The sequence below is a fragment of the Hypanus sabinus genome, chromosome 6, assembly GCF_030144855.1.
Source record: "Hypanus sabinus isolate sHypSab1 chromosome 6, sHypSab1.hap1, whole genome shotgun sequence".
NCBI lineage: Eukaryota > Metazoa > Chordata > Chondrichthyes > Myliobatiformes > Dasyatidae > Hypanus > Hypanus sabinus.
In genome coordinates this window covers 156,149,718-156,165,587 of record NC_082711.1, presented here as the reverse complement: position 1 = coordinate 156,165,587, position 15,870 = coordinate 156,149,718, and the positions used below count along the sequence as shown (strand labels likewise).

General features: G+C 41.2%; 1 protein-coding gene across 1 annotated transcript in view; it reads right to left on the bottom strand.

The window, feature by feature from the left end:
- pitpnm3 (PITPNM family member 3) overlaps nucleotides 1-15,870 on the bottom strand; it is a 451,795-nt gene that overhangs the window by 182,914 nt on the left and 253,011 nt on the right. The window contains exon 6 of the mRNA XM_059973272.1: nucleotides 1,358-1,547. Coding sequence (XP_059829255.1) covers nucleotides 1,358-1,547 — 190 coding nt within the window. The remainder of the gene's footprint in view (nucleotides 1-1,357; nucleotides 1,548-15,870) is intronic.

Sequence of the window (15,870 nt, the reverse complement as noted above, 5' to 3'; positions counted from 1 at the left end):
CCATAGCCCTTGAGTATAGTCTATGGAAACTTCAGCACTCCATGGGCAATCCATGAGCCTAAACAAAGCTCCTTCTAAAAGGGAGCCACCGTGAAGATAACAACAGGTTCCTCCACTCTCAGGTGCTAATAAGGATCTTTATGATCAAGGATGGAAAAAAAACTTAGCTCTATATCCATCTGTTGGCAAGCTGCAGGGCCCAGATCACCCAATGCAAGGTCAGAAATACATCTTCATGTAGCAGGACAGCCTTGACCACATTGCAATGGACAGCCATTTGCAGTTTGCCAGAAATACAAAAGAGTACTCACTGTAGTACTCTTGACACTATCCAACTTCAATAGTTATGTAGGTCAGAAAATATAGAGACATTAGAAAGGAAGTATTCATTGCAATCAAATGGGTTGTACAAGTACAAACTATATCAATCAGGTTTCTTCAAATGTTGTCAAATTCTCTTCTACCTTGTGTCCACGTTCATTACCCACTACACAAATGTAAATGTATTACTAGAATGTCTGATTGTATTCAGGTAAGTGTAGTATGCTGAGAATGTTAATCTGCTGATGCAGGAACAGACATTTCCTTCTACAGTTGATTCACTCTTTCGCCTGGCAATGTTCTGCAGCTACAGCTACCCACTTCTCGCAGCGGCTAATTATACCAGGAAGAAATCATTCTGGTCACTTGAAGGCGAAGAATGGACCATGGAGAGGATTACGACTGGTTGCATCACCATCTGGTGTAGAGGCACCAATGTGCAGGATCAGAAAAAGCTGCAGAAAATTGTAAACTCAACCAGCCTCATCAAGAGGACTAGCGTCCCCATCATCAAGGACATCTTTAACAGGCAGGACCTCAAGATGGCAGCATCCATCATTAAGGACCATCACTACCAAGAACATGCCCACTTCTCATTGCTACCATCAGGGAAGAGGTACGGCAGCCTGAACAGACATCCTCAATATCTTAGGAATAGCTTCTTCCCCACTACCATCAGATTACTGAACAGTCCATGAACCAATGAACACTACCTCACTTTTGGCACTGTTTATTTAATTAATTATATTTCTTACTGTAACATCAAATGTTCAGAGATTCATTTACTATCAAAATATAAGCTCTGAAATTCTTCTCCAGATGGCCATGAAACCAAGAAAGAAAAATGGCAGCACAGTCTTTGACACCCAAACCCCTCACAGCAGTCTTCAATACCCAAACACAAAAAACACAGGATATAAAAAAAACTATAAGACTGAAATAAATTTATAATCCATTCACATCACTTTAACATCACTTTCTGGTTTGACACAGAATCCCTTGCATTTCTCAAAAGCTTTCAGGATCCGAGACTAACCTGGCCATTGAATCCAATCCCATCTTCAGATTTCAGAAACTCATTGTAGATCTGGTTTGTTCGGTTGATCACTGTCGCAACCGCATCCTGATACTGAGGTGAAGAGATTGCAAGCAGGGGCAATGCGGCCAGTGGAATGTGATCCTCATTGCTGCTCAGGCAACCTTCATCATAGCTGTATGGATTTAAACTAGACAGGAAAAAGAGAAACTGAGGTTCGGAAAGGCAACTGCAATGTAATGTTACACCACCCTTTTGATCTCAGATTGGGCTGCTTAGAAAAAGCTTTTTGAAACATGTTTCTCCAACCAGCATCATATCTCTGCAATCATATTTCCTGTTTTATTTAAGAAATACATATGCTTCTTCAAAAATTATCCACTAGCATGTTACCCGAGTAAGATACCATTTGTAAACTGACTTTCACCAGCATTATTATTTTAAAAATGTGTTATCGCTTAATATTTTCGAATGTGCCTATTAAAAGAGGGTAAAAGTGCATTGCAGAAATGCAGCACCATGCTGAAAGAGAAATCACTGAATGTAGGTGGTAATCGTCAAAGCAGCTGCTGACTGAATGTTCCAGTTGATTTATTAGTTAAATCCTTGAATTATCTTTAGTTTGTTTCAAAACACATCCATTGATCTCTGTGTTCAAAGGCACTGCACTGAAATAATGCTGGCAACAGCAAAAGAGAAATGCACAATTATATCCTGCATTTGTAACATAAGGGAGTGGAACTCACAGTGGTTTATAAAAAACATCACTTATCAGTGTGCATCTAAATGAAAATATCTGACTGCACAGTTAAGTCTTCTGAATCGGTTATACAAAATAAAGAAGAATGGTGATATACTGCTCACGTTTTGTTAAACAGGTGCTTAAACCATAAATGATGAAATGAACCAAATTAGATTCACCCCAGTACCTGGATTCACCTGGGCTAGATGAGCTGACCCTGGGAAATGGGAAGCCAGGTGTGAGTGGTGACTGGACGTGAGCCCCAAAAGCCCTCAACAGGCTGAGCCTCACCTCTATATACAGGTGTCACCCCCCCGCCTTTACAGAGGTACAGCATTCCTACGACACCTTTCATAAGCCGAAATGGCGTAAAGAACCATTAATTTATATGGGAAAAATTTCCGTAAAAGTAAAAATCCTCTTTGTGAAGTGAAAACAGGTTACTAGTGTAGGTCTTTTGTAAAAGCCAAGTGGTGTACAGGAACAAACCCTACAGACCAACAGATCACTACCCTAAGGCCACTTTAACTTAGTTTTTGCATCTGCTTCTACTGTTTCCCCTGCAGCATATTCTAGACAACGACTACTCACTGTAAAAAAAAACTGTATCTTACATATTTTCTTTAAAGTTTCCTCCTCTCACCTTAAATCTATACCTTCTCATATTTGACATTTCCACCCTGAGGTAAAGACTAATTACCTAAATTATCTATACCTCTCACAATTTGACATACTTCTATCTGATTGCCCCTCAACTTTTAACTTGCAGTAAACAACCTAAGTATCTTCATCTTGGATTTCCAGCATCTGCAGATCTTCCCTTGTAAGTATCTTCATCCTTTCCTTATAGTTAATACATTCAAATGCAGGCAAGAACCATCTCCAAAGCTTCCATATCCTTCCTGTAGTATGGTGACCAGAGCTACACCCAAAACTCCAAATGTGGCCTCATTAAAGTTTTATATATGACTTGCCAACTTTTATACTCAATGCCCTGAATGAAGAAGGCAAGCATGCAGAGACTTGGCTGTCACAAGGGCAGGAATGGCTACTAGATGTTTCAAAGGGGACAGGGAGGGCGGTAAAAGTGCTGGGGGAGTAGCATTGCTAATCATGGATAAAATCATAGCTGCATTAAGGGAAGATTTATTGAAGGGATTGTCTACTAAAACAGATACAGGAAGAGAGCAACCCACTCTCTTGTGCAAAAGGTTCAGGTGGGGAGAAATTTGTTAGGTGTGTCCAGGACGGATTCCTGACACAACAGGTACATAGGTTGACTAGAGGAGAGGCCACCTTGAATCTAGTACTAGACAATGAACCTAGTCAGATGACAGATCTCTTGGTGGGTCAGGAGCTTGGAAACAGTGACTACAACTCCTTGATCTTTACCATAAGCTTGCACAAGGATCGCAGCAGGTATGGGAGAGTAATTAATTGAAGGAGGGCAAATTCTGGCACTATAGGCAGGAATTTAGAAGTGATATGCGTTTGTAGATGTGAATCGAAGGAGAATCACTCAATTAATTCGTGACTTGCAGCAATTCTGCCCAAGCAGGGAATTACTTGCCAGAGAATAGTTAAAACACCAGTAGTTCCCTTCAGAACCCAACCAACACAACACCCCCAAAATAGCTGTGAGCAGTGAGCCAGATGTTAGATCAGGTCTAGCATCTCAGTAATGAATAACTAATTATTTCAACTCCACCCCCCCCCCCCCCACACTCACTCCTGGCCCTCCACCTACTTCGCTAAGGAAGCTACACTGCCAATTACTCATAAGAACTCTTCACTCTTCATTGCTGACTGTGGCAACCTGCAAGCTCTATGGGTTAACACCAGCATGTATTCTGTAAACACAAAGTACAAATCAACATGTACAAACTGAATGTACAAACAAGCTGGATGAACTCAGCAGGTCGGGCAGCATCTGTATACTGTACCTCTTGCTCACACAAAAGGAGAGCGACCCAAATGTCTGGCTCATTGTGTCATTACCGAGCGGGCTTCCACAGGTTTCAGTCTTTTATATTGATGCCTAAGGCTATTTTTCAGCCACATAAAGGATCATCTTTAATTATTTCAACAATACTGTGGCCCTGCAATGAAGCAAAAGATAAAATATGCTACTTGTCCAGGTTTCAACATTTTCTTTGACTAATCATCCGTTTTGGTCATTGAGGCTTAATTGATGCGTACTCAGGGAGTGTTCACACCAGCTCACTAACATCATCACAAATACCTTCAACACTTCACTCATCCCGGCTGCCGTCCCCACATGCTTCAAATCAGCCACCATCATCCCCATACCAAAGAAACTTCACTTTCAGAACTAAATGACAACAGTCCAGAGGAACTCACACCAATCATCATGAAGATACGAAGTTGGTTTGGCAAATAAGGTGAAAGTAAATCCGAAAGGTTTCTACAGTTATATTAAAAGCAAGAGGATAGTGAGGGATAAAATTGGCCCCTTAGAGAATCAGAGTGGTCAGCTATGTGTGGAACCGAAGGAGATGGGCGAGATTTTGAATGATTTCTTCTCTTCGGTATTCACTAAGGAGAAGGATATTGAATTGTCTAAGGTGTGGGAAACAAGTAAGGAAGTTATGGAACCTATGACAATTAAAGAGGTGGAGGTACTGGCGCTTTTAAGAAATTTAAAAGTGGATAAATCTCCGGGTCCTGACAGGATATTCCCCAGGACCTTGAGGGAAGTTTGTGTAGAAATAGCAGGAGCTCTGACGGAGATCTTTAATATGTCATTAGAAACGGGGATTGTGCCGGAGGATTGGCGTATTGCTCATGTGGTTCCATTGTTTAAAAAGGGTTCTAGAAGGAAGCCTAGCAATTATAGACCTGTCAGTTTGACATCAGTGGTGGGTAAATTAATGGAAAGTATTCTTAGAGATAGTATTTATAATTATCTGGATAGACGGGATCTGATTAGAAGTAGCCAGCATGGATTTGTGCATGGAAGGTCATGTTTGACAAACCTTATTGAATTTTTTGAAGAAGTTACGAGGAATGTTGACGAGGGTAAGGCAGTGGATGTAGTCTATATGGACTTCAGCAAAGCCTTTGACAAAGTTCCACATGGAAGGTTGGTTAAGAAGGTTCAGTCGTTAGGTATTAATGCTGGAGTAATAAAATGGATTCAACAGTGGCTAGATGGGAGATGCCGGAGAGTAGTGGTGGATAATTGTTTATCGGGATGGAGGTCGGTGACTAGCGGGGTGCCTCAGGGATCTGTTTTGGGCCCAATGTTGTTTGTAATATACATAAATGATCTGGATGATGGGGTGGTAAATTGGATTAGTAAGTATGCCGATGATACTAAGGTAGGAGGTGTTGTGGATAATGAGGTGGATTTTCAAAGCTTGCAGGGAGATTTATGCCGGTTAGAAGAATGGGCTGAACATTGGCAGATGGAGTTTAATGCTGAGAAGTGTGAGGTTCTACATTTTGGCAGGAATAATCCAAATAGAACATACAGAGTAAATGGTAGGGCATTGAGGAATGCAGAGGAACAGAGAGATCTAGGAATAACAGTGCATAGTTCCCTGAAGGTGGAGTCTCATGTAGATAGGGTGGTGAAGAAGGCTTTTGGAACACTGGCCTTTATAAATCAAAGCATTGAGTACAGAAGTTGGGATGTAATGCTAAAGTTGTACAAGGCATTGGTAAGGCCAAATTTGGAATATTGTGTGCAGTTCTGGTCACCGAATTATAGGAAAGATATCAATAAATTAGAGAGAGTGCAGAGACAATTTACTAGGATGTTACCTGGGTTTCAGCAATTAAGTTACAGAGAAAGGTTGAACAAGTTAGGTCTCTATTCATTGGAGTGTAGAAGGTTGGGGGGGGATTTGATTGAGGTATTTAAAATTTTGAGAGGGATAGATAGAGTTGACGTGAACAGGCTGTTTCCATTGAGAGTAGGGGAGATTCAAACTAGAGGACATGATTTGAGAGTTAGGGGGCAGAAGTTTAAGGGAAACACGAGGGGGTATTTCTTTACTCAAAGAGTGATAGCTGTGTGGAATGAGCTTCCTGTAGAAGTAGTAGAGGCCAGTTCAGTTGTGTCATTTAAGGTAAAATTGGATAGGTATATGGACAGGAAAGGAGTGGAGGGTTATGGGCTGAGTGCGGGTAGGTGGGACTAGGTGAGATTAAGGGTTCGGCGCGGACTAGGAGGGCCAGGATGGCCTGTTTCCGTGCTGTGATTGTTATATGGTTATATGGTTTGTTATATAAGTGTTTTGAACGGCTTATGATAAAGGCACCTCAAAAACTCCGTTCCTGCCACATTAGACACTCAACAATATGTTAACTGACAGAACGACTCTATGACAAATGGCACAGTATCTCTCATGCACCTGGCCCTGACACACCTAGAAAACAAGGACACTTATGTCAGAATGCTGTTTCTGGATTTCAATTTGGCATTCAACACTTTTGTCCCAAGATCTTGATGAACAAATTCTTCTCCCTGGTCTAAATACAAGGAGACTTGCACAATGGGGTGTTGGACTTCCTAACTAACAGTCCTCAGACAGTCAGGATACACAACTGTTCCTCCCGCCCCATCATCCTCAACATGGGTACCCACCGCCCCCAGGGTTATGTGCTGAGCCCAATGCTGTATACTCTGCTCACACATGACTGCACGGCCAAATAGCCGAGTAATCACATTGCCAAGTTCGCCGATGACCCGACAGTGTTGGGGCTCATCACCAACAGTAACGAGATGACCTACACAGAGGAAGTGGAAGAGCTCAAGGCCCTCTTCCTTAATGCCAACAAGACAAAGGAGATGATTGTCAACTTCAAGCACATACCACTTTATATTGGTGACATGGCAAGGGAAACAGCAAGCAGTTTCAAATTCCTCACACCTCACAAAACCTCTCATGGTCCCAGAACAGATCTTACACAGTCAGGAGAGCTCACCATTGCCTCTACTTTCTGAGGAGACTGAAGAGAGCTGAACTATGCACATCCATACTCACGTCATTCTACAGATTTGCAGTAGAGAGCGTCCTAACAAGCTGCACCTCTGCATGGAATGTAAACTGCACTGCGGTGGACAGGAAAGTTCCACAACGGGTAGTCAAAACTGCCCAAAGCATCATCAGCACCAGCCTACCCATTATCAAGGACATGTATACAGAAAGGTGCCGGAAAAGGGCCGTAACATCATGAAGGATCCTACCCAGCCTTCTCATGGACTGTTGGTCCCACTTCTATCAGGGAAGAAGCTATGTAGTGTTTACGCCAGGACCACCAGACTCAAAAACAGTTACTTCCCCCAACCAGTAAGGCTGATCAACACCTCCAGACCCCCAACCATCACAACTTTATTATTCCCTGCCAATCACCTTATGTATAGACTCTCCTGCCCCTAGCGTCACTTTATGGATATACATTCAATCCATGTATATATATGTTTATATTTATTGAGTATATTTTATTATTATCATGTTCTTTATCTTTTCTTGTGTGCTGCAGTGGATCTGGAGTAACAATTATTTCATTCTCCTTTATACTTGTATACAGGAAATTACAGTAAACAACTTTGAATCTGGATAGTTCAAAGAGTTTAAAAAATCATAATTTTCAGTCATTGTGGAACAGCTCCTAACTCAGAGCTGATCATGTGAAATCGATACACATTATTCAGAGCAGTTACATCAGCACCGATATAGACCCTGGTGACGAAAGCACATATATTGTCATGTGCTATAGACTCAATCTACCTTGACACATCTGGCAACTTTTTAACATGTGCTTTGCTACCCACTTGATGGAATACTGAGAAGGTGTCATAATGCCTGCAGTGCTTTCACATTTTGCAGTACTTTCACGTTGTTATAAAGAAACAATATCCCGAGCATGTTGTTAATATTGATCAGTTGTGTTGGCAGTTCTATTTTTAAACCATCTTCCTACTGTCACACCAAGCTCCTGAGTGCTGACATCAGCAGTGCTTTGATTCAGAATACATAAACATCATTAGAATTTGAGAAGTAGGCAACTGAAGAAAGAAATATTTTTCCCCCCAAATTCTGTTGCAAATTAATATTTCAACCAATATTTCAACCAGCTTCTTATAAATAGATGCTGCCATAAAAAAGGTTTCTGAGGTTCTGGCAATAAATTGTTATTCTAAAAACATTTTTCTTTTGTTTTCATTGCATTGATTCACAATGTCAGCTTCTGAAGATAAACTGTGTAATTCTTTTGATTTTTATCTCCTGCAACAAATAAAGTGACCATTACGTGTATGTTTGTGATCTTCTGCTGCTGTAGCCCATCCACTTCAAGGTTCAAAGTGTTATGCTTTCAGAGATACTCTCCTGCACACCACTGTTGTAGTGTATGGTTATCTGAATTGCTATCGCCTTCCTGTCAGCTTGAACCAGTCAGGCCTTTCTCCTCTGACCTCCCTCATCAACAAAGCATATTCGTCCGTTCTCTGTAAACTCTTGAGACTGCTGTGCATGAAAACCCCAGGAGATGCATCTGCCACCAACAATCATTCCACGATTAAAGTCACAAAGATCACATTTTTTCCCTATTCTGATGTTTGGTCCAAACAACAACTGAACATCTTGACCAAGCCTGCTTGCTTTTATGTGGTGAGTTGATACCACATGATTGGCTGATGAGATATTTGAATTTACAAGGTGTATGGGTGTACCTAATAAAGTGGCCACTGAGTATTTATCAGCAGAAAAAAAGATACAAACAACTGGACAGTGAATTGCAATCCCCTTATAGAACCAACACTCAAAACTACTTCCTCTTTTGCATTTACCATGCTTGTTACTTTGATAAATAATGTGGGAGGTGGAAAGTGTGGATAGAAAGGGAGGAACTCCCAAGTATTTGGACACTACAGTCCAAAGGTGAGTTCACAGTACATGCACACTCGTGTGGTATGAGTCATCAGGCTTCAGTCCAGTGATGGCATTGATGGGTGTGCACTGAGCCCCTGCTGGGTGGCTACAAGATCAAAGCTCAAAGTAAACGTCATTATCAAAGTACCCATTTGTCACCACATACAACCCTGAGATCCATTTTCCTGTGGATATACTCAGCAAATCTATGGAATAGTAACTATAACGGGACCAATGTAAGATCAACCAAAGTGCAGAAGAAAACAAACTGTGCAAATGCAAAATATAAATAAGTAATGAGAAGGTGAGGTAACAAGACAAAGAGTCCTTAAAGTGAGATAATTGGTTGTGGGGACATCTCAATGGATGGGCAAGTGAGTGTCAGTATCCCCTTTTCTTCAGGCTGATGGTTGTGACTGCTCTTGAACCCGGTGGCGCGAGTTTTGAGGTTCTTGTGTCATCGACCTGATGGCACCAATGAGAAAAGAGCATGGTCTGGGCACGAGTTTGTTGTTTGTATCCTCCACACGAAAAGGGCTGATCCAAGATCAAAGCAAGAAAAAAAAACAATACTCAAAAATGCTGGAAGAACTCAGCAAGTCAGTCAGCATCTGAGGAAGGGAAGAAAAAGCCAATGCTTCAGGTCCTGATGAACATATCAGCTGAAGTGATGGCTGTTAATTCCCCTCCATAGATGCTACCCGTCTTGCTGACCTCCTCCAGCATTTTGTATGTGTTGCTCAAGATTTCTAGCATTTTCAGAAGCTCTTGTGCTTTTGGGCCAGAAAGAACAGATGGTTTTGAGAGATTGTGTGGTTTTCCCGTGGTACTTGGTGCCATTCCCTGCATGTGCATCAGGTTGTGGTTCACTGTCTTGACTTTCAGAACCAGGTTTAATATCACTGCCATATGTTGTGCTGTTTTGAAGCAGCAGAACATTGTGATACATAATAATAAAAACTTAATTCATAATAAGTATATACTAATACACTGTAAAAAAAAAGAAAATTATATTAATTAGGTAGGGCAAAAATAGAGGAAAAAATACTGAGGAAACTTCAAGGGTTCACTGTCCATTCGGAAATCTGATGGCAGAGGGGAATAAGCTGTTCCTGAAATGTTGAGAGTGTGTGCTCAGGCCCCCTGCTTGATGGTAACAATGAGAAGAGGGCATGTTCTGGGTGAAGGAGGTCCTTAATGATGAATGCTGCCCTTTTTGAGTCATCGCCTCTTGGAAGCTATCCAGAATGTTGAGGGTCGGGGTGGGGGGAGATTAGTGCCCAGGATGGAGCTCTCTAAGTTTATGACTTTCTGCAGCTTCTTCTGATCCTGTGCAGCGGCCTCTCCATCCCAGAATGCTCCTCATGGTGCATCTGTACAAGTTTGCTAGAGATCTTCGGTGAGGTACCAATTCTCCCGAAACTCCTAATGAAATATAGTGGCTGTTGTGTCTTCTTTGAAATTGCATCAATATGTTGGGGCCAGGAGAGAACCTCAGAGATACTGACACCTAGGAACTTACCCCAACTTTGGAACCAAATCAGCTACAACTCTCTCAACAAAAGGCTGAGGTGCCAGTTCTGGCTATGAGTATGCAGGTTTATGCTGACATCCTGGCTGATGTCACAATGCCTTCATTCCCTTGAAGTTCACAGTGCCGTTCACAAATATAACTGCATCATGCACACACTCAATCCGAGGGACACCATCAAGCTGACGCAGAAATATTTTAAAGAATTCCGGCAGCTTGGGTAGTCAACCTCACTGCCTCCTCAGCCAACCTGGTTGAAATACTTTTCATTCAGTTCCTCCTGGTTTCTTGCCAAATATGTATCTAGCAATACACTTAAAATAAATTGCACTTTTTTTTCTGATATAGGGGTAGGTATAAAGTGCTGGCTGGTCTTCAGGAAGTTCAGATCACCCAACCAATATAACACATTCCTCTCACATACCACCTTTGAGGCAATTCTCTCGATCAAGCTTTCAATAGATTTTTAAACCTGTGTGGCTTTGATCAAATGTGTATAATAACTTGGTAGTCCACAGTCATCAGTGGAGACTAGGAGAGCATAAATCTAATCATAGTCCAGCTCTCTCCAAACAGCTGGAAAATAAATCACACTCCTAAAACAGCTGCCTCGGAGGTGAAACCTGTTTGTTGACTCGACCGTTACCAGCTTTGAATGATGCTTTCCCTCAAGAAAACTCAGATAAAGATCCCATTCATCAGTTATTACTTTGGCACAGATTAATGGCAGGCCAGGGGTGGTCTGCTAACAAATTGATTGTCCACATAAACTGCATGGGCAGCGCTTCTCCTGCCCAATGTTCTTAAGCAAGGCAACATAATGCTGCCATTAACACTTGAACAAACAATGGAGCTGAACTCTTCATTATCTGACAGAAAACTAGATGAACACCAAAGGCAGTGAACCTTTAAGTATTTTTCATCTATACTTCCACTTGAACCAACAGCAGTTTCTATGCCCTGCTGGAAGAAAGATCAAGAATGGCAAGCAGTATACTCTGCAGATTTACTGTGCAAACCAGTTCAGTGGTAATGGAAGACAGCCTATTACACAACCCAGGCTAAATAGGGTCAGTGATAAAGGTAGACTTTTCACATAGTGATTCAAATTCTATTTTTAAACAGAGAATAAATTGCAAGAACCGTAGCCACACTGCGGTGAAGAGTAATACATTTGCCACATATGCCCGCTGTTAACGGGCTGTCGCCTCTGATATTATAAACTCTGGAGAAGCTCAGCACAGTAAGGCTGACAATTGAACTGAGATTTAGAGTAACTGTTCACTCTATCACTGGATATGGTACACACAATTTCAAATGCACATCCAAAATAAGAAAAAAGGCAAATCCTTCCCTTGTGTTTGCTGAACTAAATTCACAGAATCATGATCTTTTATTCATAGTAAATAAATGTAATTAATACAACTAAGCCAAATCAACAATATTCAACTAACAAAAGAAAATCATTGAATTTTACAGTCTCTTTTTTACTTCGGCAGATGCATGGTATTCTGAGGAGATGGGCTATCAAAGTACTCAGATTATCCCACAGCTGTGATGTACTTTAAGGACACATACACTGTACACAGAATTTTAAATATAGTGGCACCGTAGAGTACTGGTTAGCACAATCCTTTACGAAGCTATCTGTAAACTTGGGGTTTGATTCCTGCCACTGTTGTGTCAGATGTTTGAACATTCTCCCGTGACTGTGTGGGTTTCCTCCAGTGTCCTCCCAAACTCCAAAGATGTACAGTGAGGGTCAGTGAATTGCAGGATGCATTGTTGGCATTGGAAGGAATATTTGCAGGCTGCCCAGCACAATCCTTGCTGATTTGATTTGATTTGAATGTCGCATTTCACTGTATATTTAAAAGTACGAGTGACAAATAAAACTGATCACTAATGAAGCTAACCTTTAATAAAGAACACATCTATGTAAATCTCTCTTCGAAAAATTACCTACTTTAAACGTCCGCCATGAATCTGTGCATTTCCCTCGGGGCGCAGAAGAGAATTTCTGGAACGATTCCATTAACAAAGGATTTCAGACACAAGGTTTGACTAGAAAAGCTGGTGTTGTTCTCACTGGAGACGAGAAAGTGTTCAATAGCTTGATGGAAGACTGAAAGATTATGATGGGTTCAGTTAAGGTGAGTAGTGTGAAGCTGTTCCCATCAGTACATAGTTAAAGGAACAGTGAGTGCCAACATTGCTTTACACAGAGTGGGTATAATATAGAGATCACTGTCTTTCAGGAGAAGCAGAAGTGGACAGGGTTTTGGGAAGAATAGTTTACATGGTGCAATGGTTTGTGTGGAACTGACCCACAGAAACTCACCCATCACTGTGCCTTTACTCTGGGAGAGCACAGAGTCTGCTGCTGCTTCAGCACGAAGGCCAGTGCTGACTATAGAAGCTGATAGCGATTCATCAGAACACAGGTTTGCTTGGATTATCAGTGTCTATTCCTGTGTTTGGCTGGATGGATATAGATTAGTGTCACTATATTCCATTGTTTTTCATTCTCACACACCCATATTACGGAGATTTATATCTGAAGGCAGATACATGCTCAAAAAAACATAGAAGAATGAAATGGAATTTATGTGAGATTAGTACAAATGGGTGCTAGAGACATAAAGGGCTGCAGATGGTGGAATTTGGAGCAAAAAAAAAACAAACTGCTGGAGGAACTCGAGCAGCAATCATGGAGGGAAATTAACAGCCAATTTTTTGGCTCAAAACACTCCATCTGGACAAATGGGTATTGGAATGGTTGGTCTGGATTTGATGGGCTGAATGGCCAGCTTCCATACTGATTGGCTCTATGTCAAAGTTGTAGTCACCAAAGCTAACAAAATCCCAAGTGAGCTACAGGCTAAAAATGATGATGCAAGGTCACCTTTTAAGATTTGCTTTCTCTCTCTTTTCTAAACCAACAATTTTATCATACATGGCCATGCACACATAAGCCTCATCCTTCATTATTATGTAAACTATATCTGTGGAAAATGCTGTCTATATCATTGTCATCAAACAAACGCCCTGTGGAGATAAAATGAAGTTCTGCCAGTTATTCCCCAAGAATCTCTTCAATCTCTGCCTTTGGGCCAGGTTTGAAAGAACATCTACAGTGCCTGGGGAACAAGTGCTAAGAGATGTGATATTGGTTAAGGTTATCAGTGTAATGCAGTTTGCAATACAAGGCAGTGGAAGGGAAAACAATGCAAGTCATCAATGTGTGGTTATGTGGCTCATATTGCTGGAATCTCACTTGTAGAACAGCAGACAAATTTTCAAACAAAGGGCTGTGGAGGATGCTCATCTGAGAAACATCTCACACCAGAAGTTGCACCAGAGAGCATACACAAAATCTGATACTTGCATAGAATCCTGATTGCCCCATTGCAGGAAGAATGTGGATGCTTTGGGATGGGTACAAGAAGTTTACCAGGAAGAAGCCTGGATTAGAGGGTATGAGCTACAGAGGGAAAGTGGACAATCTTGGGTTGTTTTCTCTGGAGTGTCAGAGGTAAGGGGAGAGCTGATTAATGATTATAAGCTTATGAGAGACAGAGTCATGGAGACATAGAAATGTACAGCACAGAAAAGGACAGTACAGCAAAGTAAGCACAACACTGAAAAGTACAGCCTATCTAGTCCATGCTGAACTATTTAAGCTGCCTGCTCCCATAGACCTGTACCTGGACCATAGCCCTCCATACCCTACCATCCACGTACCTATTCAAATTTCTCTTAAAATTGAGCTCGCATGCACCTCTTGTGCTGGTAACTTGTTCCACACTCCCACGGTCTCCCAAGTTCTCCCACATGTTCTCCTTAAACTTTTTACTTCTTGCGCTTAATCTATGACCTCTGGTTGTAGATCCACCCAACCTCAGTGGGAAAAAACCTGCTGCATTTACCCTATCAATACCTCTCATAATTTTGTATACCTCTTTCAAATCTTCTTTCAATCTTCTGCATTGCAAGGAGTAATGACCTAGTCAACATTTTTATAACTCAGGTCCTCCAGACTTGGCAATGTCCTTGTAAATTTTCTCAATATCTTTCCAAAATTATTTACGTCTTTCCCATAGGTAGGTGACCAAAGCTACAGACAACACCCTGAATTACGTCTCACCAATGTTGTATACAACTTCAACAAACATCCTATCTCCAGTACTCAACACTTAGGAAGATCAATGTGCCAAAAGCATTCTTTATGACCCTATCTACATGTGATTCCACTTTCAACGAAATATGGACCTGTATTCCCAGATCCCCTTGTTCATGAACTGAGTTGGCAAGATCTTTTTTCAGGGTTGAAGTGTCAAATATGAGAGTTCACACTTTTAAGGTGAGAAGGTAAAATGTTATAGAAGGTGCAGGGAGCAAGCTTTTTTTTTACACAGTCTGCCAGAAGTAGTAATGGAAGCTGATAAAATTATGGCATTTAAGAGGCCAATATGCAGGAAATGGAGAATATCAAAAGAAAAGAGATTTAGTTTAATTTACTATTGTGCTTTCATGAGCCGAAAGGCCTGTTTCTCTGCTGTTTGTTCTATGTTCTCTGTTTAATCAATGAACAGAAATAAATCCAGATAGCTTGGCAAATGTGTTGACACAATGCTCTCAAAAGTCTTGGCTGATGCCAAGCAGATATGGTAAAGAACTAATAGATGAAGTCACGTCACCGGGAGTGTAATATTATCTTCTGACAAACCACAGGCTGTCAGCGGTGCTGCCCTCTGGTGGAAACTATCTAGCACATTTCAGACAGTATTACAGACAGGTTCACAGTGAGAGCACTTGCCACGTGAGATCTCCACATTCATTAAAGAAATGTCTTGCCTGAGCAAGACTGTATGTAAATAAAAGTCTCCAATCAGCATTGGGGGTTCCAGACAACCTCATCCACTCAAGTGATTCAAGTAATTAATATTATAATTACTGTGAAGTGAATGATTCAAAGCTTCTTAAAAATGTGTGTCAAAGAATGCCTGAACAGCTCCTCTGAAATCTAAATTATTTAGTTCAACTGGGTCAATATTAGTATTGGAGAAATAAATCCCAAGGTACAAAGTGGTTTTGGCTTATTACAGTGGACATAGCCATTGGCACACAGACAATGCACACCCAAACAGATGTCCCTAGACTTATGTTCAATGGGTTGCCAATTCTAGTGACTATGCCAGAGAAGGCTCGCGACTTCCTTAAGTGCCACTCTCAGGCGTACCAGCAGCAAGTGTCAGGAAAATCCCAGTTAAAGCCATTTCCCATGTGTGTGCTTTTATTTAATATATATGTAGGTGTGCACAGACACAACAAATTA